We start from the raw sequence: 24,860 nt of genomic DNA, 5'->3' as shown, positions 1-24,860 counted from the left end.
TAACAGTATTTACTTCCCACTGATACGTTTCCCCTCTACCAAGTCTGATTATTTCTGCCCATGCCTTTACATAAGAAAGACAGAAGTGAAGATGCTGCAAGAACAGGGAAGATGGAAAACTGCAGACAGTGGATTTTCTAGTGAATGTTCCTGTAAGAGTTCTTTTGATTAAAAACACTTCCAATATCAAAGAACACAAGTAATTTTGTTAACTGAAGACAGGAAAAAATATTCCTGATAATTTGGAAATGGGGCTACCATTAAGATAAATGTCTTCCATAGGACACATTCACAAAGAGCAGAGAGCAGAAGTCACTTAGGCCACAGCCACTGAGCTTTTGAAGAAGCATGCACTGCTCCTTCAAAAAACAGCTAAAAACAACAAAAAAAAGCAATTGCTCAAAGGAAAAAAAAAAAAACTTTTGCATTATAATTCCTCAGAGATTCCCATTGCAAATTGGAGTTTTCTTCTTAGGAAGTTCTCCGGGACTAAGAGACTAAAACTGCACACTTCACAGGGCAAGGCTGAAGCATTCTGCCCCCTTGCACTGAGCAGTAACATCCCACAAAATAAATTAAACTTTAGACCTGTTTTCATTTCCCTCAGGTCTGCAGGTCTTCATCAGCAGTCACGCTGTCTCTTCCCATGGAAGTTTGCCCCTTATCTCTCCAGGCAAAGCCCAGCAGGGGCAGGCAGGTACCCACACACATCTGTCCCATCCTCACAGGGTCACTGCTGCCCCCAGCCTGGCAGCCCCAGTGCTGCTCCCCCTCCTGACTCCCACACTGACCCAGGGCTCTTTATCCCATCTGCCAAAGGGTTACACACCTTCAGAGTGTAGAAAAACAGAGAGAAAACAAGTTGGACATTGTGTTCATTCTACCATATACAGCCCACTGCTGACCAACTTCACTGAAAAGAGAAGTGTGGAAAGATTTGCCCAAAGTCTCAGGGTAGTTCACTAGAGAAACCCAGAGGAGTTTATTCCTTGCTGTTTTCATGCAATCACAGCCCTAACATTTTTCTGGAAGTACTACCTGTCAAAACCTTCAAAGGTTTTTATTAACAAGACATCTTCAGAGTAGGAAAAATACAGCACAAAACTACAAACTAAGTTTGTGCCCACTTATGCTACAACATCAAAATAATCTGTTCTGCATCATTTTTACAGTAAGGAACAAGAATATCTTTATGTCTATTTTCATTTTCCAGCTCTAAAAAAACCAGGTCATCATTTGCAAATGAGCAAAAGCACAACCAGACTAAGCAATAAATCCAAAATGACAGATTAGCAATCACAAATTGGCTGAACTGGGGACCACATCCTTTGGCATAATAAAAGACCATTTAGCAAAAGTGATGCCTTGATAAAGATGATCCTGGCAGTAGTTCAAGCATTCATTCCTTCCAAGGTTATATAAACCTCACCAAACTGTAAATAGAACATCAAGCACCGTTACTGATGGGAATGCAGAACAGGAGGGGAAATGGATATTTGTTTTCTCTGTGAAGGCCATGGAATGCAAGCCCATTTCCTCTGTGCCTCTTTCCTCCACAGATTTTTCCCAGTCTGAACCTTAGGGATGATTTGGAGATGAAGGGACTTCATACCAGCTTATCTACAGAAGATTCAGCAAAGCCTCTTGATCTCTTTGGAACAATAGAATGCAGAAGTTAAAAATGTATTTGTTTTTTCAAGTTCTAACCTAATCCCCTGCAACTTCAGCAGCAATTATTCAGAGATGATTAGCCCCAGAGGAAACTTACATAGACTGTCCCCTGAGAAATTCAAAATTTCATCCCTTTAAACCATGTTATATAAAAGACACGTTACATATTTATATACTGGTCAATTTTGACCACTCTGTGTCAATGCATAAATAGAAAAAAAAAATGTATATAATATATATATATAGTGCCTGTCATATCAACAGTTTCCAGGGAAAATATTTATAGGAGACTTTCTTCAGACATAGATCTTAAAATAAATAGTTCTACAGGGATACCCAAAATTCTCCTTAACTACTAGGCACATACAATTTACACAGTTCAAACACCAAGAGAAACAGTTATGCCTTAAATTCTTTAGGTCTACTTGTCTGCTTGGAATCATTAAGGAAAAATAGAAAAACAAACAATCTTTTCAAAAAATGCTCTTGACTTTTTGAAGCATTCAGTGCTGCTGGCTGTCAGCTGATGAGTTCCTGTTGCTTTGCACATGCCCCAGTAAATGGAGGCAGTTAATTTGTGTACAGAACACTTGCAGAAGTTCCACTCTTGTATGTGTACAGTCACAAGTGTGCTTATGCTGCTGAAATGCAGTTATATAGAGATAAATATGCAGCTCACTCAATTTCCAGTAATTCATATTATTAACTACTAATTATGGTGATAACCAGCGGCTTCTGTATTTCCTTATAGGAATTTTTTTTCCTATATATAGCAACATGCCAGAGTTAGCCAATAGCTAACCAGGGTCAGCTATTTTTAAATATGGATGCTATAAGGGAAAAAGGAAATGCACAGACCAAAGTAAATTTCAAAAATTTCCATGTATGGGAATCAATTTTCCACCTCAGAAACACACAAAACTGTTTGTAGTTTTTTACTTTTTATTCCAAATCACTGCACAAGTGCAATGATCTTTCCTGCAGTTATGGATGTGGATCCAAGCTGAATGGGATAAAAGAAGGATAAAGAGAAAAAAAAAACCCACTATCTTACAATTGGCAGTAAGTCTTCAGCTTTCACACTGCAAGTAGTATAAGCACTGGCAGCATACTGCTAGAATTTAAATACCAGGCTCAAAAATTTCTGAGTCTCTACAACTTCAACATAAAAATACTAAGTTAAAAAGCCTAGCAATAACTTGGAAACAGAGTGAGAAATCAGAGTTTGAAAACACCGATTTCATAAACTGACAGGCACAACAAAAATACTATGATGTAAGTCAAGGTTAAGATGAAAAAACACATGTATTAATTATATTATGGGATTTTTAAAACTCAAGAGCTTATTTCTACTCCATAGCCACAAGATATAAGAATAAATTTATTGGTAATGTGCTTGCAGTAAGCACCTGTACATCTGAAATTACATGAGACTGTCAGTCTATCCCACCACAGCACCCAGCATGTGTAGCTGACAAACATAAATTGATTTCAAGACTTAAAATAGCAAATATCCTTATGGAAAATTAGCACCCAAACAGGAAATGATAAACATTCTGCCTACAACCAGGAGTGCACACAGTACCTCCCATCCACAATGCAAGTGACTATAAACAAAACACTAAGTCCCACTTGCACGGGCAGGTTCTGCCTGTTATTGTGCACAACTCCAATCCTACCTGCCACAGGCAGCAGCTGATGCAGAAATTGGAACCTAGCATGGTTCATTAAAAAACAAGTTTTAGAAAGCTCCTCTTACCTCAGCCTCTTTCTGCTGGAGGATTCTATCCTTGTCCACCACTTCCTCTTCAACAGGCCTAGTAAAGAAAAAAATGCATTGACAGCATAAAACAGAAGTAAAAATCTCCAAGAACAGATTCAAGACTCATATTTCAATTAATATCACATCATCAAAGTCTACATTCTTCCATACAGGGCAAATTAGGACATTTAAAAAATCATGCTGCCCTTTTGTAAAAGGCCATCTTTACCTCACAGACTCCTACTATTCACTCTCCATTTCTTAAAATTTGATTTCTTTACTACTATATGGATTTTTAAATTTTTTTTTGCAATTTACTTTAATGAAGAGATTTCCTTCACTATCCATCCATGGTACAAAAATCAACCACTAAAAAGCTGTGTAGGCTATTTCATCTTTAACATCAAAATGCTTTGCTGAATACTTGTAAAACAAGTGGAATGTGGACAAAAGTAAGTTACTATCCAAAAAGATGAAGCAAAGGTAGTTGTGCATTTTTTGCATTAAGTTGCCAAGGATAACCTTGCCAAGAATTAAAAAAGATTTCATAAACTCCACAAAACACACAAATTATCAGAAAAGATTGTTTGGTCTAGATTTGTCTCTTTAGCTACACATGAAGGAGCAAGAATGCAATACCTCCCTAAGAAGATAAACTGGGGCCTATTTAAATTTGCCCACTAGCATTCATTTTCTTCAAGCAGACATCATTACATAAAACCTATCTTGCTTGCAGGCACCTTCTTCCTGCACACTCATATTAAATGCATAGAGAAAAGGGGATTTAAGCTGCTTATAAGCACAGCACTTCGCTATATATCATTGCTCTTCAAGAAAAGCATTTCATACAAATTTCAGAATTCCACAGACTGAAATCTCATCAGAAGGAATTGTTTACAGCTGGGATTAGTTAGGAGGAAGAGCAGGTCCCCTGTCAGTGGGCAGTGAGGAGCAGCAGAGTCCAGGGCAGCCCACACTTACTTGCCAGTGCGTTTTAGCCTCTCGGAACGGAAATTCTCGTAGTGCAAGTCTTGGGTCACCTCCTGCAGGTCCTGCATGTGAGTCCTACAACATGCAAAGGGCTGTTGAACACTCAGCAAAGCAAAGAAAAACACTCTTTTATCTTCTGCTTCTGTTTTATCTAACTAATGTATTTAGCAGAAAAGTAAATCCTTACAGACCAAGCCAGCCAGAACTCTGCTTCCAAGTTCATTGATCTTTAATTCATTCCTGAGTGCCCCACCAATACCATTCAAAGACCCAAAAGATGCTGTCCTCCTCTTGGTCATTATTATTTCAGCTGAGTTGTTTATACCAGTTTTTGCAGTATTAAGAACTTGCAAAGACAGTAATTCAGAAAGATACTTTAATTCCCAAAGTATTTTATTACTCTTAAGTGCTGTCAAATATCATTTGTAACTGGGAACTAGGTGGAGCTGCTTGGCTCCTACAGCAGCTGCCATTGCTTAACAATTTCCAATTGCCAAGAAAAAAAAAAGGAAAACCTGCTTGCTCCCAGTGCCCAGCAGAGGGCAATCCCTGCCCAGTGCAGACCCAATTTGGAATGACACAACAGAATTCATTTCCAACAATAGCAAAACATCGTTTTTAAAAAAAATCACTTAAAACCATTTACGCAGGCAGAATATCCGTATCATAACGGGGTGGGTTATCATATTTAACAAAGGATTTCCCCTACTGCCAAGAAAATTGCACTCTGCTTTTGGAATACTCTTCACTTTGAAGAGCATTTTAAAAGCCTCTCTGCCCCACCAACTGCATATAACAAAACGTCAGTTGGTATGTACAGCCATCAGATAAGTTTACATAAGGCATAAAATCATCACATATATCTGGCAACATAAAATATAGAAAATATTTTCTGAATTGAGAGATCAGAGGGTACAGCAGAAAAATAAGCTGCAGGGGACTAAAATGTAACTCTATGCTGGCATCAGGGCCAGTTTTAAATGAAGGAATGAACGTTGCCATAGGTTTGTAGCCATTGTGGCAGTTACGTCACCACAGGAGATGGGATCACTTTAGCATTACTCACACCAGCATTGTGCGCAGCTTGAGGAAATCATTGTGCTCTGGATTTTCAACCTCAACAACTCCCCAGGGATACAGGCGGCCTCTGATTTTTTTCCCCTTCACCTCAATAAGTTGATTGGATCCAATAACAGCGAAGGGAATGCTGGCCTAGGTGAGACAGAAAAAACAAGTTACTGTTTTGATTTTTGGCTGGTTAGTTTTTGTATTTTGCTTTGTCTTTCTTTTAAAGAAAGCACAACAATTCAAGCAACAGGCAAGAGAGGGGGAAAAGAAATGTTGACAAACACTCTCTACTAAAACCCTCTCGCTTTAAAAAATGAACAAATCCCATTTTAGACAATGGAACCTCTCCTTATGAGCACCTGTGTAGCTGTGTTAGGGTCAATTTGTTTTAACAGAGGCCCAGAAGGAAATGACACCTCACTTTAGGAACACTCAACTGTTGTTCAAGTACAGTTTGGGCATAATGTGTCATCTGACATAACATCATGCATGGAGAACTGCCAACAGAAACATACTTCAGATGCAGAGTGAAGTAGCTAGAAAGAGAATTTCAGACACATTCTTCAAACACCTTTGCAAGCACAAAGAGGAAATTACTTCAGTAAAACCTTGATTATCTGCTTTAACACAAGGCAAGTTGTTAATTAGTACAGCAACTATAACACCCACAATCTCTCTCCTGGCTCACATGTTAAAACGTTTGAGTCAGAAAAGTTCATGGTGAACACTGGTTTACACTTAAAAGAGGAAAGAAGAGAAAGTCATGACACACTACACTTGGAATTCTGATGAAGCAGAGACTGGAATAAAAGGGATTATAATTCAGGGTCAACACACAAAGGAAACTGAAATTTTTAACACATTGTGAAAGGAATAAAGTACCTTTAGGCATGTTGTAGATTGAAGAACTACAGCAGCAAAATTATAAACTAGGAGTGAAACTTGCCTTTAAAACTCTAGTTTGTTCTTTAAACTCTTCATCTTCATCAGAATCTGCATCAGGGAGCTGATAAATCCTAATGCCATGTTCAGAAATCTCATCCAGAACCTGAAAGTTTGCAAAAAAGAAAGAATAATACTCTTAATTCATTGAAGAGGTATTCAGTTAAAAATATATGAAATTGATTAACTAGCCTGTCACAAATATTCACCTGACTCAGGGTCCAAATTGCAAAATAGCACGGGCTTGAAGAATTTTTAAAAGGCACAAAAGAGAAATGTATTTTTGGAAAACACAGCAAGTAAATAATTTAAAAATGACATAAGATTTACAAGGCAAATACAGAAGCAAAGTGAGGTTAATATGAAAAAAGAGTAGAAATAACAAGAAGGAATTCATTAGTGACAGAATCAAAACCATTCACCCTGTGTCAAAGTATATTTTTGTGCATTTCATACATTCAAAATCTGTAGAAGACAGTGCCTAGTGCCTCTTGAATCAAAAAAGATAAAAGCTTATTATCCGCTTAAACTGAAGAAAGTCATTAAAAATCCACTAAGAAAAAGATCCTGTTCTTAAAACAGTTTTCATTAATGTCTGAGGGTAACATAAAAAATACAGTATCTGTATTCCTGGGCACATTCTTTTCCTAATGAAATCACTGCAGGGGTGAGCAGCCAGCATAACCCCAGGCCTTTTGCAGTTTCAAAAGGTGGCACAAGTCAATTCCTTTTTCAAAACCAAAGAGAATGTTTCTGCTGCCCCACTACTGAATATACTTAAGTCAGCTCTTGTCACTGCAGCAAATGCACTGACAAGAGTTACTTTCAGTAACGGAAGTGTGGTGATATAAGGAGAACATGAAGAAAGCTGAGATTCCACAATGACTCTCTCCAAAGGGATCCTGGATGTTTCAGCAGAATAGGGGAACTGTGCAAACTTCCTAGTGCAGCAACTGTAACCCCACCAAGAGCACCTGGACCAAGCAGCTGCCCTGCTCAATGAACTCTCAGCACAGACAAAGTGTGGGCAAATTCAGAGAGAGTTTTAAAGTAATGGTAAAAATATTCAGAAGAGCCTATGTAAGGACTTGTGATGCCATTACTGTGTATACAACTGGAAATTAACTTGGTAGCATGAAAACAAGCAGACTTTAAATAGAAAAAGTCTAGAAAATAAACCTTCTCTGAGTATTGCTGGGTTCCTCCGTCCTCTGTCATGATGGCAACTGACAGCTACAGTATAAATGAAAATTGTCCAACCAGAACTTGGTTATTTAACAGGTGTTTAAAAGAAAACAATTCTCCAGACCATTGGCAGAGGAAAGACCATGTATGAGCCACAGCTGTTCCCTGACATTGTTTTCCTGCCAGGTATATAAACATTCCCTGCACTCACACACGCGTGCACTGAGTACCACGAGCCCCCATCTACACTGAGAGCAACATTTTGTAGAGAGAAAAGAGATTTGGGAGTAAGGGTTGTAATTAAATAAGACATTCACACAATGACATTTAAATCAATGGATTTTGTTACTATTTTGCAAAATAAAAGAGACTTGAACTGTCACCAAATGACAATAAAAGATGCACAGCTGGGATGGGTGGGGCAGCACTGCAGTTCGATGCCTTTAAGTAGTTGCATAAAACAAGAAAGCACATTTAACCTGGTTGAGATCTTTGAGATAAAATGCAAGTGGAACAATAACGGGAAAGCCAACAGCAAGGGGTGCTAGAATAATATATTACAGCTGTTAAACCTAGTGCTTTCCTGAAAGGAAAAAGAATTGCAATAAAAACAAACTGTATTTTATGCTCCTAACAATGAAACAGCATTTTGCTTCTTCAAATCTGAATTTTATTGGCCTCAAAGGATTCTGTGTTCCTAAAGATTAGCCTTCCCATGGGAAATTAAAAAAAAAGTCAAAATATTAGTTCCCCTCTCATGAAGTCATTCTTTTGAGCATGTTTCCTTAGCACCCTTGCATGGCACAGCTTGTGAAACTGTCGTGCATTTCTTCCCACTCAAGAGTTTGAAAAAATAACTTTGAGTTCCAGAAAGCCCAAACAGGAATTACTCCAAGCTGGGTTTCCTTTGCAAGCACCACAAGCTAATCTTGCTGCTTAATCCATAGCGGCAAAACAAAAACATTTTACTTCAGATTGATGGCCAAATGGCAGAAACATCTAAAAAAAGTAAGACTTCAAGCTGCGTCAGCAAAGCAGGACTTTGATTCCTACTCTTGATTAGAGACTCTGTTGGCCAAGATGCTTTGAGTTAGAACAATATACAGTAGCTTTGATTTTCAAAGCTTTGGAAGCACATTATACATTTGACTTAATATAAACTCAGTTTGCGGAGTGACCTTTACCAGCAGTATAAAAATAATAAAACTTGTTTACCTGCTCCCTAACCACTCCCTTAGACTACAGATGCCCTTCTTCTTCTTGTACTTAGCAGTGCATAAATGTGGTGTCCATATGTCTAAGTCCAGACTGTTTTAAAGATCAGTTAGTTAAAAGTTAGGTAAATTCCCAGTGAATTGTATTTTTAAATAATTAATGTTTCACTTAAATGCCTCCTTCAAATCTTTCAACATCATTCTGCTCCCAAATGCTGAACCAAAAAGTAAGGAACTGTGAACACTGAGCCTGAAGTACACTGCTGAATGGGTGAATTATGGGGGTTTTAGAAAAAGTGGCAGCTACACAAACAGTGTGAGATAAAAATCTTTCACAAAGTCATTACAGTAACAGAAAAGGAAAAGCAATAAAACCTGCACAATTAGCCACATTTTTGCTTTATGATTTCCCTATGAGCTCCTTCAATTTGAATGCAGTGCACCTGTCGTTACCTTATAGTATTTGTGGAGGAACAAAATTAAAGTTCAAGAGCTGGGACAGAATTTCTCCCAGCAAGATTCAAAGGTTCTTCTTGTCTCAGCGAACAGACTTTTTTTAAATTTCCTTTCTCCTTTCACCTGGTTCACCATAAAGCTGCTCATTTCTGTACAAGTACCTCCTTCTCTCTTCAGTGGATCTTTGCCTGCATTGCAGACAAGGTTCATACAGTCACACTGTCCCCACTTTTGACTTTCTCAAGCACTAAGGGGCACTCTGGCCGCTGCTCTCAGAGAGACAGTCTGAAACATCTCAACTTCTTCTTTCAGGATTGTCTGAACCCTTGTTACAAACAGTGTTGCTACTGGGTGCACTGCTTTGCTAAGATACACGAAGCCAAGAACAGCCACGTTCTTAGCAAGTATAACTGGCAAAGCACATCAGACTTCAGTGAAGATTTCCCACCTCACACTTCCCCAAGATTAGGTCCTTGGCCAATATCATTCACCCCTCTTCAATTAGAAATTACTTTATATTTGGCTTTAATATTGTATGGGTTGCTCTGTTCTCATGATCAAGTGTTAGACCTACTCTTCTCTTCAGCCTCTCCCTCTCCTTCAGTGTCAGGGTGTCAGCCTTGGCAATCACAGGGACAATGTTGACCTTTCCATGAAGAGCCTTCATGAACTCCACATCTAATGGCTTCAGTCTGCCAACAAGCAGGGAAAAAAAAATTAAAATAACCATAGAGTCTTGTGTTGTTTTATAACAGACCAAATGTATTAAAAATTATTTATTTCAAGTGTCCACATAAACAGTATTTTCATAATAAATAAAGCCATTAAACTTAATGCCCTTGCTTATCAACTTGGTTGGGCAAAGTTGTAATTAAAATTGTCTCTATATAATGAAGTGGATGTTAAAAGCATTTATGCTTCTGGATGATAAACAATGCAGTACTGACTGCCTTGAAACAATATTAAATGCAAAAGGAGACAAAGTAAAGGAGGGCATTAATTTCCATTGGCTGTTTTAATTGCACTAACTGACAGGTTGGGAACTCAATTAACATTACTGCTAAGTTACCAGTTCAAGTAATGAACAGACTTATGAACTGTTATGAAGGTACAACACCCTAAAGTACAAAAGCTCAAGCTTTTTCTTACCCATGCCCAAAAGGAGAGATGAAGTAGAAGCAGCAGTGGACTCTGTTGTCGATGATGTGGCGCCTGTTCAGACCACTCTCATCGTGGAGGTATCGCTCAAACTGGTTGTCAATGTAGTGGATAATTGTTTTGAAGCTGTGGTATGGGAGGGGGGAGAAAGACAGGCATCTTACATCAGCTTTAAATAATAAGGAAAGAATCAAAACACTACTATTACAGAAAATTCAATTTCCTAGCATTTTATCCAGTACTGAGGAAAAATATTTTGATAATGCAAAGGGTGTTTTCATAAGAACCACTAAGTGTCAACTTACGCCTAGAGCCAATTTCAACTGTTACTCTGTTCACTGGATAAAAAGTTCAAGTGCAAGCTCAGAAAAAAGTACTTAGTGCTGAGACAACACAGGAACAGAAGATTGAGGATCTTTCTGCATTTTTTTCTGGTGGTAGGGGCTGAAGATTTGTTTTTACACTGGTTGATGAATGACATATCCCGGATATCCTCTTGATTTACAACCCTGACCCTAAAGCCAGGTTTCTATAGTTACCTCTGAAAATTCTGGTATTCTGTTAGAATTAAGTACAACTACATTTGCAAGTCATGCACTCAAGCATCACATGATTTATTAAGCTATTTTTGTTACCTTACAGAATTCTTTTCTGTTGGCAAAGGAAAAAACTACTAAGTTCAAGGCAATTTAAAGTATTCCCTACAAAGAAGTAAATGAGCACAAAATCTGATCACAGATTAATCAGACCCAGAGAGCAGCAACTAGAGAGAAAAGAAAGCAACACATAACTAAGAAGATAATTTTAAGCTATTCCAGAGCATGCAGACACCTGCAAACACCATTTATATAAAAGGACACTTTATATTACGTACTGTAGGGGAAGGGAAGGGAAGGGAACAGCTGATGTAGATAAGCTGAGGCAGATGATTGTGTATCATGAACATGTCTTAAACTACTTGAGAAAAAACTAAGCAGAAAGCTTGAGAAATAGGAACACCCATATTTCTGTTGCTGAGAAAACACAAACTTGATGAGATACATTTAAGGAGGAAACAGAACAGATAAAAGAAAATTAATAATTTGGAAGATGAACACAGAACGCTGGCAAACACTGCAATAGGCAGCAACGTTTTACCCAGGGCTGCATGGCTGCAAAGGAGATAATAAAAGTAACAAGAATGATGGAAGAGATCCTGGAGGGAATTTGATTCTCTAAAGCTAAGTAAGCTTTTGGATTGAGAAGGAATAAATCCATGGTAGAATATATACACACACATTTACATCATTGCAAGATTTGGCTATTCTAAGTCATATCACACAAGACAAAGCAAAAGACTGAATTCATTGGGTTTTGACCTTAGTGCTACTCATTAGGAAACAGCATCTTAATATCTAAATGTGCTGAAACACATCAATATGGTTTTTGTTCCTGTTAATCTTCAATACCCCTCTTAGCTGGTAAAAGGTAACGAGACTGAAGACATACAAATATTAGGGCAGAAACCAAACACGAACAATGGGAAAGAACTGTCACACATTTCTCTGGCAATGCCATTAGTTGACGTGCAGTTTTCTAGGTCTAGCAGCTCTAATTTTCCCTGTAAATACAGTGTCAGTGTCCTGTTCCTCCTGACTTCCGGGAAACACCTGGCTTACACCACACTGCTGTCATTACATAGGAGAGAGCACATCCTGTATTCTAACAGCAAACAACACAAACGTTGCATTTAAGCCCACTGGGGGAAAATGAACAATATTATCAAGCTGCCAAAACCCATAAAATACAGCCTTAGTCAGTTTATGAAAAAAAAGCAAAACAAGAAAGAAAAAAAAAGTTTAGCAGCAGCCAAGGAGCTGAGAGCAGCTATCAAAGAATGACCTGTGACACTGCAAGCAAGATGAAATAGAGTGTGATCAGCAATATCTAACAAGTTCACTCATAGTCTGTTTTTGTCAACCACTTTTTTGAGGCCAGATATCAAAGTAAATCTAAGCCTCAAGCAATTTTTTTCCTCCCTTGATTAGATCCCCTCTGTTCTGATAGAAGATGTTATTTTAAGGACACACTTCTCTCATGATCCCAATGTACTTATGCATGGAATGATGCTGAATGTGTCAAACCTCCCACCACAAAGAATTTTGCTGTTCTCCAAACACACCCCTAAACTGATGCCATGAGCAATCCTAGCTGTGGGTCTGATTCTAGAATACAGAACTCCAGCCAGCACTAAAGCTTCACACAGAATCTTTAAAAAATCACCATGGTTAACTGTGGTTCACCTCCACCTTACCTTTCATACTGTTTTAAGTACAATAGCATCCAGAAAACAAGAATTACACTACTTCAGAAAGTATGTTGTACTAATCTATAACAAATCATTTCCCAATCCAACACTGGTGTTTTTCCAATCCAATCCAATAGACCTCCTGGACACACTCCTACTAGCACAGAATCCTAATCAGTACGTTTTCTTTGACATAAAATACATAAAAATTTACCTCAGCTCCCATCCCTGAAAGTCAAACTCTAAAATTTAGCCCTTTCATCAATGCACAGAGACTAAAAGCCATTAGGGAACCTACTCAGGAGAAAGATATTTGAAACTCTCCCAGCAATTGCTACCTCCTAGAGACAACATGCCACTTTGATTTACCTGTGTTTAAAAACAGCCTTAGTAAAATTTGTCACCTTGAAAAACAAGTAGTCTGCATAAATTACAGCCTTCCCAAAAAAAAAGGCTTTATAAATCTTGGATCATGATCAGCACTATCTACTGGTGAACCATGATTGCAGTAAATGCTCCTGAACACAAACATAAGTTCAAGAACATGAACTTGCTCCTTCCTCTGAACTAGCAAGGAAGGAAGGTGGTTGCTCTGGGTTAGTCTTCACTACAGCTCAAAACAAAGGGTCTGCCCATCCAAGTCCCCAAGACATCCTGTAAAGGTTAAGAGACTTTGTCAAAATGACATATGCCATGGCTGAAAGGCTTTTCATGTGACATAAGTGGACTAAAGAGATACCATTAACTGCATCTTTTTATTTTGTAAGATGTAAGTACTATTTGTTCCTGGAGTGTATTTGATGTTTCATATTTGTCACATAAAATCACGCATAACTTGTTCTACTCAGCTCTGAATCACCACAGAATGATTCTATTCAGAAAACCTCCAAAAAGAGAGGGGAAAATCTGAACACGTAGGTCTCTAAGAAACATCTGAGCAGAATAAACAAAGGGCATTAGAACACAATCAACAGGAAGAGCTCTCTCTAACACAATGCACAGGCTGCAGAGCTCTCAGCTCCAGCGGAAGGAAGCTCTAGTCAACAGTGCACAAAATAAGCAAGACCATGATGCAGCCCAGAAAGATGCATTTGTGTTATACCAAAAGTTCAGTTTTTTTCTACTTACTAAAGTAGGAAAAGTGGGAGGAAAATAAAAATCTCATTAGAGCTTCACTTTCAGACTTTCATTTAGTGTATTACAGAACTTCACTGCCTTCACTTTTGCTGTGTTCCTACATCTACACCATAGAAAGAAGAGAAAATCCATCTGATAAAAGAACACTGCAGATACATCATTCTGTCACTGAAAGATTGCAAAACATTCTATTAGCACTATATATGTTTATTTTATCTGCTAATTATCTATTTCCTGGTCTTTAAGTGAAGGACTCAAATCAACCTGTATTAGCTTTATGTTCCATTTCTCTGCACAGTGATCCTTTAAAGATTGTCATTGATATTTAGGCCAGAGAGAGCCAAGTGGTAACTTCATCATAAAAAACCACCACTTCTACCCAAGTTGCTGGTAGTACATATAGAGGACAGGGAATGAAAAGAACTGTCCTAAAAACATGGAAACTGGATGGACCAGAGACACAGAAAGTAAAAGACAAAAAGTTTCCCCCCACCAGAATTTTGTTCTATTGGAAAGGCCATAGAGACAAAAAGCTGACTGCAGTGCTCAGAGAAAATTTTTGAAGGAGAGGCTGTTAATTTTGAGGCAGAATCATAGACACACCCTACAAAACTTTTAAAAACATCAGAAGTGGTTAGAAAACTGAAACTGGAAGTTGTAGAAAGTACCAGACACACTAGAGTAGTATTTGTGTAAGACACACACTTTATTAACAAAGCAGGATTTCCACACATACCAGTCCTGGCTGTTAATGGCATCTCCATATCCTGGTGTGTCAACTACAGTTAAACGCAGCTTCACCCCTCGCTCCTCTATCTCTACTGTGGAAGCTTCGATTTGAACTGTCCTCTCTATTTTCTCTAAAATAAAGGAACATTTGGATTGTTATTTGCCTATCAATTCCTGCAGAGACCCCCAGAGGAGGAACTGCAAGCTCGAGGTGTGTAACCTGCATGACATAAAATATTTTATCAAAATACACAAAGTAGTAAGCAGAATTTAACACCACGTTTTTGTAAGTAAACAAGAAACCATGAACTAAAACATGGGTTTACCTATGACAATGTGCAAAAATAAAATAATAATACTCAATAGCACAATAGATTCTTTGTCAAAAGGTTATTTACACCTCTAACCAGGATTTAAGGCACTACAGACAAAAAGCAGTGAGAAGAAATGGAGATTAGAGCAAAACCACATTTAGGTATATTGATACCTAAAAGGTTTGGGAGGTGATTTTTTTTTAATAGCAGCTGATAAAGAAACAAAAGCTGTCTTTGAAAGGAAATCTAAATAAGAAAATGACAGTTCAACAAAACATAATTTAGAAAATTTAAATACAGCATGACAAAGTGGTGTAATGGGTAAAGAATGAAGCAATATTAACTGAAAGAACAAGAAATTTTATAGGGTGGAGTGTGCTGGAGGAACTGCAAAACCACATTTACCTGCAGCTCCAGGAATATAACGTTCTGGATAAAGATCAGTCAGGAACAGACTGTTAATTAGAGTGGATTTTCCTAAGCCAGACTCACCTACAAACAAAATAATTCAGGTTATTAAGCATATATACTTTTTACTCCAAGATTTTTAAGGTAACTTGTCTTTCTCCAAGCCCACATTATGGAGGAAAAATAATTTGTTCATCAGGATCCACCCTAGCTTTTGATATAAAAACATCAAAGGTTCAGCTAAGCACTTTGAAAACACCGGAAAAACAAGCCTCCAGTGTTTTCATAAATGTAACATGAAAATTGTAAGTTTACTGTAACAGATGTCACAATAAAAGCTGAAAGGTCATACAGCACTTGGACTATAGATCCAGAGATAGCTCAGTTACTTGAGGGAAATTACAGCTTTTTCATTTCAACTTACAGAATCAGGAGCTGTAACTCTCCTGCTGAAAATTTCTGAGAGCTTGAAGGTTTTCCTAAGCTACAAATTGAACTTGGAACACTGCTGGGAAGACAAATGAGTGAAGCAATCCCAAATAGTCAAGTTTTGCAGCCTTACACTTAAGCCCATACAAGTTGCATGAAACTGAAAATAATAAAGCAAATTATTCAAAATTCACCTGAGAAGTTTCATAATTCTGTAACTTCAAATGATAAAAATTTTGTCCTACATCTAAGTAACGAAGTTAAACATGTAAATTTAACTACTAAATCTGAGTTGCAAAAAATTGCTTGTTTCCTAACTCAAGGAATCAAAGGAGCCAGCATTTAGGACAACTGGCCACATTATTTTAGATGCTACTAACCTGATATTAGAGATGAAAAAATTACTTGTATTTCTCATCACAAACTACACAACACAAGAACTCTACAATTATCACAAATTACCTGTTTATCTCACAAACACTGCTGAGTACTGTCACCAAGTAATCCCAAATGGTACTACAGAGTACATTTTCATTTTTCAGACTGCTACAAGAGGGTAACTGTGGACTCCTTTTGCACACACAAACCATTGAACTGATTTAATGTAAACATAATTCAACCTCACTAGGAAGAGCTTTGTGCCTAAAGGACTCTCCATCGAAGAGACTCAGAGGTGCTCATTGACAGAAAGGCAAATTACAGGTTTATCTCTGACACCAGAGTGAGTCAGTACAGAACAGCAGAAAGCACAACAGCAGTATCACCATTTCAACAGCAGGACACTCACTGGGTGCATTCATGCCTTCAGTGGGGAAACAAGAGAAAGATTAAACAACCACCCCTGTCATGTGACAATGAATCAGGAATGCCAAAATGTCCTGTTGGCTCCAAGTCATCATCTTTAACCACTATAAATACTCCCTCCTACTGAACATGACAAAACAGTAACAGATGTAATTAGAAAGTGTACAGAGGTTCAAAGCTTTTTCTACTGCTAACAGTCAATTGCTAAGTAGGAAGATGCACGCATCTATGTGAAAGAAATGTTGTTGTATAACAGTCAAAAATACTTAAAGAGCTCACTTACCAACCACCATGAGTGTGAATTCAAAGCCCTTCTTCACAGATTTCCTGTGAACCTGGTTGGGCAGATTAGCAAATCCCACATAGCCTGCCGAGTCGGAAAACTGACAAGAAAACAAAGGTTGAATATAAATGAGGTCCCTTTCCCCCTAAAAAGCTGAAAAAGAGTTTACTTGATTCTACACAATGAAGTGCAGGGGTATATAAAGCACAAGGAAGAATAGAGAATGAAACCATTTTTGCTGCAATAGCAAAGCAGACCTTAAAAAGGCTCATTTACCAAGCAGGCTGATATAAATAGAAATCAGATAAGTACCTTGAGCTACACAAACAAAAGTCTCCCCTTGGATAAAATAAAAATAAAAAGTTGCAAGAACACACTATTATTAATCTCAAGAAATAAATACAGCTCAGAATAAAAACTTCTGTTGAAATTTGGTGTCTGCTGCTACTATCTTCTATAAAAATAATGCATATGCTTACAGGTAAAAAACAAGAACATTATACTACTGGGGGATTACTGAGATACAATCACACAAGAGATGTATCTTTTGCTGGTTAAGTTGTTCACCTATCTTCACAATCTTTAACTTCTAACACAAAAGCAGGAAAAAGAAACATGTCTGAAAAACTTATCAGAGAGATTTGGGCTATAAACAGGGCAGTCTGCCCCAACATCTGTTACCCATTGACTGAAAACCTCATAGGAGCCTAAATAAGAACTGCAGCCACCTGATTTAGGGACCCGTGGGCTATCTGCAACCAGATGAATTCTTCACAGATGAGTTTATGATAAGAACAGGTGAACAGGTTTTTTACAATGCCATACACTTCCAGTGGTGTGGGGGGATACAAGGGAAATCACTTAAAAGATAATTACTTATTTGCTAACAATCCTTTTAATGCCCATCCAGGTGGGCAAAAACACTACGAATGAAGGTTTGTCACATGAAATTTCCTTAGGTGAAGGTACCATTTTAGGTTTGTAAGCAGAGACTGAATGTCTGGTGAACACCAGAAAGTCCATCACTAGGATCACATGCAATCTCTGTTTCAACTGAGCAGTTGCTTTTAAGAAACACATCTGAAGCAATAAGGTATCATTTATTCACAATTTTAGCATTTCAGTAAAACTACAAATGCTTTCAGAAGTTAAACAGATTGTAGACAAAATATTAGCTATGCAGCCATCTCTTTACCTTTACTTTTTCACCGGACTGAGACATGTTTCTTCACTTCAATTTTCTTCACTGGAAGAAAAAAAGCCATAGTGCATGTTAGCTGACTTGAAGATTAAATTATTTTTAATTTTGAACTGATCACATTCTATTCTAGTAGAATGAAATGTCACATACTCAAGGATTACCAGAACAAACAAGCCATAATCAAAATGTCTTCCCTCTGAAATAAATCACAGGAGTACTTAATTTTAATACTTAAAAATTTCAAAACAGAAAAATTCCTTTAAAATGCAAAATATTAAAATTTAGTATCATAACAAATTTTCACCCATCCTGTCTTTGTAGAAGGATGGTTCACAGATAGGTGAATGTAATGCAAATGTTGTCCAAACATTACATTTGAGAATTATTACCACACCCAAAAATTCTCATGAGAACAGGACACCTACATGATTCCCAGGTAAGGGTCAGAACATAACATTATTTTCAGTGACTTCAAAGTGCTGTTGCTGAACAGGACACTACACTTGGCTAACCCATGCTGGACGCAAAAATTCCTGCCAGGGTGAAGGACTATCAAAAGAGATTTGTTCTTCAGTTTCAGACACCCAGAACAGCTGGACTTTGGCAAGGCCTTATCTCTTTACTCAAGGATGTTAGCTGTGCTATAGATTAGTTACCAGGGCAAGAGCAAAGCCCTTTCATTTAGAGCAGCCCCAGAGCAGGGACAGGAAACGCAGAAGCGGCAGAAGCCCTTCACAGCTTGGTTTGTTGACAATGCAGCTCTTGGCCTGGAAAAGTAGGGAAGTGACCTATGCAGGCACCTGTGTGTTCAGACCTTCCTGTTGGGTAGCAGGAGTCATTCTAGCAGGATACAGTCCAGTTTCTGACACTGGCAGTTTGACAGCCAAATTCTGGCAGAGTCCAAGCTCTGGACTGAAGGAAAAGTCAAAGTTAGCATAATTGCTGCTTGGAGTTCTAAAGAAAACAGATCTTCAGTTCCCATGGTATTTCATTTGCCCTGCAGCAGGCATTTAAAATCCTGGCAGCTGTGCAGGTACCAGCTACCCTATAAGCAAGGAAAGTTGGTTTTTTTTTTTTTCCTCCTCCAACGTTTCCCCCATACCCAGCTCATTTGCTTTTACTAATGAAAGCCTAATGCACCCATTGCCTGGAAAATAGGGAGGTCCTCATTCTAATTATCTGTCAGCCTCTAATTGTGTATTCCTCAAAACATTCTGGAAAGCATCCCTTAAGAATGGTTTTGAAAACCAGAACTTCTTTTCCTTTGACCAGTACGCAAAGGCTCATTCCAGCCTCCAGCCAACCATTGTCACAGATCCTTAAAAACACTCACAATCCCACTGACAGAAGTAACTCTGTTGACATCTTGTTTCTAAGTTTGGAAACCTCTGTTGTCACCTTGTCAATAAAATTAGTAACATAGTTCAAGAGTTTAGAAAAGCTCATAGTTACTGAGTGCCAATGTAGAGATACCTGACCCATTTCTCACAGTAATGACCGAGGAGAATCACCCAGGCCCACTGCCCATAGATAAAGGAGAGACAGGGGGATGATTCAGGTTTCAATATGTATGGCAAATTCCCTACCTCTACTTTAAGCTGACAGTGGAGTCACATCTATTGCTGCATTACTCAAGTTACTTGATTAAAAAGCAGAAGAGTCAAAATTGCCATCAACTGATTATGACACACACAGCCTCAAAGTGGGTCTGTTATCTCATAAAGAACATTTTTTCATAAAATCATCTGTTCCACAAGTACAGCTTACAAAACCTGTTTCCTACAAGGCAAACCACATCACCTTGTGTCTTACTCTGACTGAAAATTGCTGTAGGCAAAGCAGCAGCCCAGCTGCTCTGATCATGACTGCAGCTCACACTTCCAGTTAGTGATTTCCCAATGTCTTTTGTTAGAACAGAAATGTGCTGGCCAAAAGTTACCTCAACAACAACAAAAAACCCTACAGAAACACCTGCTGTTCCACAACAGTTAAGGTGCCAGGGTTCATTTGGGAGCTCAATTGCTCAGCCTTGACATTTTGCAATTCCTAATACTGCCCTCATGAGGTTTCCTTGAAAATCATTCCACCAAACTTCCCTGGTGACCATGTGCTGCCTTCCCAAAGCTCTACCATACAGTACAAATCAAAACCTCAGAATGAACAAAATGCCACCTGTTAAATCCTCTTTCAGCACCAAACAAGCACAGCACTCCCAGCACTGCTCACCAGTGAGAGCTTGGCACTGCACCAGTCCCTGCTGTGCATCAGTGAGCACAGAAACTCACAGCTCTGTCTGCACACAGCTGACTCAAACACCAAAACAAGGTGAAGCTGAGTCTCTGACAACACTCTGGGGAGTTCACACACCTGAAAATTGTAGCATCTAATTTCATATCAATTGTCCAGAACAAAATGCATAAAAAAACCCCTCAACTGAGGCAAACCAGAGCAAGAACTGTATCTGCTCCATTTTCTTTAGACTTTCAAAGTACTCTTTCAATCAGCATAAGATAAGCAAAACAGCACATACAAAACAGTTCAAGGAGAAAGGAATAGATAAGATACATTTGCAACAACTTACAAAAAAGCAGTGAAACTTTCTCTGTAAATAATGCTGGGCTTTATTTAGCAGGCCTAGCAGTAAAAAAGGGACACTGTGCTACAGCATAGGAATGTCCAAATCTGGTTTTGAACAGTGAATAATGCAACAAAGTTTCATTTTGGATTCCAACAAACTCCTATCCTGAACAATTTGATGTTGGCAATGCAAAGGAGCAAAGTGCCACCGAGTTCAGCTGCAGCTGGAACGTGCCATCCCACTGTCCTCTGCTAAGAGCAGCATTCCGGGGAGACAGAAAGAGAGGAGAAGGAAAATGGGTCATTTCCTTTGTTCCTGTCAGGATGCAAGAAGTAAACTGTGAGGAACAGGCAGACTGGGAGCTTCTCAATAGGAGCCAGCACAAAGAAAGCACTACAAACATGTACAAAGAGCCTGGCCATATAAGGATATCAGACAACATTTTCAAATAATCACTTCTGAGTGACCTCACAGCCATCTTGACAAGCAGAAGAGCCCTCCTGATTGCTCAAATGAAGCTTCTTCCTTCTGTCAGAGGCTGTATAACTCAGATACTTTTTGGCAGTATTTAATAGCCACAGACAGGAGTAAAGACTTAAAGAGGTTTCCCAGTGCTGGAAATGGTCTCAACAGCATCAGCATTCTGAAGCCATTTTTCAGATTTAAAGCAGAGAGAAACACCAAGATATATCAGTAAAAAAGCACTATTTGTGTTTTTTCACTAAAAGAACTACAAAACCCAAGGAAGAAATGTCAAATCTGAGTCACATCAATAATAATAGGAAAAATGGCATGATTCTGTGAATCACTGAGTTCTAACAAATGCATCCAGCACAGTCTGTTCTGTGTGCCATGTTTGTTCCTGGCATGTCCTCACCTCCACTGTGGGAAACCTCCTCCAGATGAACAATCCCAGATGGTTTCATTTTTCCTCTTTAGAAATAGGTATTATCAATTGAAGGAATGCTCTTTTACACCATAACAGTTCTGCTTTACTCTTATTCAGGAAAATGACTGCATCACTTCCACCAAACATGGAATTTACCAAAAATGCAACAACCCAGCTGTGACTTTTCCAGACAGACCACGCTATGGCTTGGAACTGATGTTCAGAGCTCATAAGTTCTACAGACTTCCTTCTGGTATTGTGTTTAAACCAAGGAAACTGTACAGGGATTACTACTGGGAATGCATCAAAATTTGGAACATGCCTCTGACTCAACAGCACACATATGCACAGCAAAAGGAGCAAGGACTAAACAGGAGTTCAACCAAGTATGAGCACTGTTCTTAAAAGGTCAAGAAAAAGCAAGACACAAACCTAAAGCTCTAATCTTAAATATTTTATTTAAAGCTCCATTTCAATGCTAACACATGACTCTAAACAACTTCCTTTCATACTGTTTTATCAATGAAAACAGCCGCTTGAAATGCACAAAGCAGGCAGTGATACCGTTCTTGTGAATGATCAGTTTTAGGGATGATGTTGTTTCTATGCAAGCAGCGTTTGACAGTATTTTTGCCGAGTTACTGTGTCAAAAAGCACTGTTAAACGGACCTATAACTGCGATAAACAAGGGCTTTTTAAAAATAAAAAGATAAACATATTAGCCACGATCACTCATCAGGAAATAGGCAGCTCTGCCTCATACCCACAGAGCTGAAGTATAATTGTGTACATACTGCCAACGCACAGCAAAATGGTAAATTTGTACTTAAATCATTTCCAAGTCATGCTTAAGTCTCACGACACCATGAAGTCTCTGACCTATACGTGCACAATAATTAAAGACAAATAGAAGTCCAGCAGGGGTGGGGTCTGTTGCCAAAGCAGGCACGGGTGGCTCTGTGAATCCCCGCAGCACCCCCGGCTCCCGGGATCCCTCGGTGGGCGCTGCAAGTTTAGAAACATCCGAGGAATGCCTGAGTGGAGACAGCACTTCCTGCTCCATCCTCTCCTCGCATCTCCGGCTACCCCAGCCCCACGGCCCTGTCCGCATCTCAAATTAATCCCTCCTTGCTTTAAAAACAAATCAAGGTGTGCGCGGAACGGCCCCACCGCGGCGTCTCGGGGCTCCTGCCCCGGCTACACTTCTCCCGTCCCACACACCGGCTGCACAACCCCCACAACAGCGGCGGGAGGCAGGGTCGGGGCTGTGCCGTGCACGGGGAACCCCTGCAGCGCTGTGGGGACGGAGGCGCCGCCGCCGGGGCCGGGGCCCCTTCCCGCCGCTCACCTGAGACCGCGGCCGCTCCCGCCGCCAGGCCGCGATCCGCCGCTCCGCCCCACAGCCCTCCCGCATCCCAGCAGCCACCGCGGCGGAGCGCCCGCCTACCCCGCGCCACTCTATGGTGCACGCCTGCCGGAGCCAGCAGCGAGAGGCGGCTCCGGGAGCAGCGAGAGGAGGGACAGAGCGGCCCCCGCCCGCCCCGCCGAGCGCGGCCATGGCGGCCCGCGGGCGGGAGCCACCGCCGAGCCATGTTCCGAGGTGCCACATCTACACGGAATGGTTTGGTTTCTGTTTTCCACCCAAACATCGTTGAGTTTTGGGATTGCTCCACTTACAGCGGGTTTAGCGATACTCCCCAGCGGTAATCATGGCTGGTGTGATAGCCGGGGGAAATCGAGCTTAAACTTTGTGCTGTTTGACTGTAATGCAGTATGTAGCATTACATTAGCACCAGCCTGGTTGGTTTGCAGGTGCTCATTCACACATAAAGCAAATTCCTCTCCCAAACATTGTACAAAAAATCCCGGTCTTGTTTTACTTATACTGTTCTCTCCCTCACGGCTTTCCCTCTGGTTCTGCGAGAGCCCCGGTCGCTGTCACCGCTGAAGCGCCCAGTGGGATCCTCCTGCAAGCTCTCGGAGCTGTCAGGGACTCCAGCAGGCAAACCTGGAGTGTAAATGACACCTACAGTTAGGTTAAAGACACGGATCTCATGGGGAAACAGTGTTACATAGCCCAAAGTCTAAATGCAACACTGTCAAAACTAAAACACGTATTAGCAGAAGTACCGGGGAGGCTTTTACCAACCTTCCAGCTGCAAGAACTGTGTTCAGGAAAGTTCCTGGACATCAATCCACACATTTTGAGAGGGCAGCTTCTGTGTGTGACCTAGAAGTAAATCTTTTGACTAAAAATTCTGAATACCAAGAAACACATTTCTCCTTTGTCTGTATTCCCATCCATTAAGCAAACAGGGTTGGAGCTCACAACAGGAGAATGTGGGAGTGAAACAAATGCTGCAGAAGGCAGATTGGCATTATCTGCAACTCACATTGTGCTCATATTATCAACTGAGCATTGATGGAATCTGAGTAAGAACAAGATAAAAGCCAGTGAAAGCACAAGCAAGTTCCATTTCCTAGGACAAAATGTGATGTTATAACTAAAAGTTCTGATTCACACTTCCTTCCTGGAGGAGTTAAAAGATGGCATTTCAGTCTTCCTTAGAAATTAAGGTTTTATTTTAAATTATTCCATGGATTTCCATATAGGTGTTTTGTGCTATCATCAGAGAAACAACAGTGGCAGTTTTTCTTTCACTAAATTAGAACACTGTGATGGACACAAGATTTTGCACACATGCACTGCTATCACAATCTGCTTAGTATTTGAAGAAATTATAAGAAATTGGCACAGACAATGCCAAACTACAGACTGCCATCAACACAGAGACAGGTGGGTGTTAGTGCTTCCCTTTGGCACGATTTGGTGCAAGGGGTCTCCAGAAATTTTAAATCCTTTGCTATTGAGGCAATAATTTTCCCAAGTCATGGCTGAATCAGATCGCTGACCAGTTGTCATACAAAACATTCAGGGAAGCCACAGCCAGAAAGTGCTGTAAAGGAAGGGCACTTGGGGTAAGAGCAGAGGTCAGTCCTGGCAGTGCCCTGCCTCTGCAGTGCCCAGGAGCAGATGCTTAGGAAAAGATAACAGCAGCACTGTGCCTGTGCATCCTCCCAGATTCCTGCAATCTGCAGCTCAGCTCAGCAGCTTCTTGAGCCAGAAGTTTTATCTTGATGGTTCTCTCTTCCATGAATTTTTCTTCTTGCTTTTTGAACCCATCCCAACTTTTGGCATTAAAGAGCATCCTGTGACAATGAGTGTTACAGTGCATTAGTCACTTGATGAAAATGTACTTTTGTTACCTTTGAAACCTGTTATGAGACTCATTATGAAAGTGCAGTTCCCAGGAATGCCAGGCAACAGAAGTGGAATTGTTTGGGGTGTGTGACT

The 24,860-nt window shown here is 39.7% G+C and overlaps 1 protein-coding gene across 3 annotated transcripts in view; it reads right to left on the bottom strand.

The window, feature by feature from the left end:
• LOC136564517 (septin-2) overlaps positions 1 to 23,471 on the bottom strand; it is a 34,026-nt gene extending 10,555 nt beyond the window's left edge. Inside the window, exons 1-11 of one of the 3 annotated variants that reach the window (XM_066562535.1) lie at positions 23,390 to 23,471; positions 18,033 to 18,083; positions 16,838 to 16,937; positions 15,319 to 15,405; positions 14,607 to 14,730; positions 10,438 to 10,572; positions 9,863 to 9,980; positions 6,438 to 6,539; positions 5,490 to 5,635; positions 4,415 to 4,498; positions 3,431 to 3,488 (exon numbers count right to left, since the gene is read on the bottom strand). In XM_066562535.1, the coding sequence (XP_066418632.1) occupies positions 3,431 to 3,488; positions 4,415 to 4,498; positions 5,490 to 5,635; positions 6,438 to 6,539; positions 9,863 to 9,980; positions 10,438 to 10,572; positions 14,607 to 14,730; positions 15,319 to 15,405; positions 16,838 to 16,937; positions 18,033 to 18,059 (981 nt within the window). In that variant the 5' untranslated portion in view covers positions 18,060 to 18,083; positions 23,390 to 23,471. Of the gene's footprint in view, positions 1 to 3,430; positions 3,489 to 4,414; positions 4,499 to 5,489; positions 5,636 to 6,437; positions 6,540 to 9,862; positions 9,981 to 10,437; positions 10,573 to 14,606; positions 14,731 to 15,318; positions 15,406 to 16,837; positions 16,938 to 18,032; positions 18,084 to 22,853; positions 22,944 to 23,389 lie in introns of those variants that run through there. The other 2 variants (XM_066562534.1, XM_066562533.1) reach the window with 2 other exon arrangements.
• Between the last annotated feature and the right edge of the window lie 1,389 nt (positions 23,472 to 24,860).

Source organism: Molothrus aeneus, chromosome 18 (assembly GCF_037042795.1).
Source record: "Molothrus aeneus isolate 106 chromosome 18, BPBGC_Maene_1.0, whole genome shotgun sequence".
NCBI lineage: Eukaryota > Metazoa > Chordata > Aves > Passeriformes > Icteridae > Molothrus > Molothrus aeneus.
The sequence above is the reverse complement of the archived record's forward strand: the minus strand, read 5'-3'. Positions and strand labels throughout refer to the sequence as shown.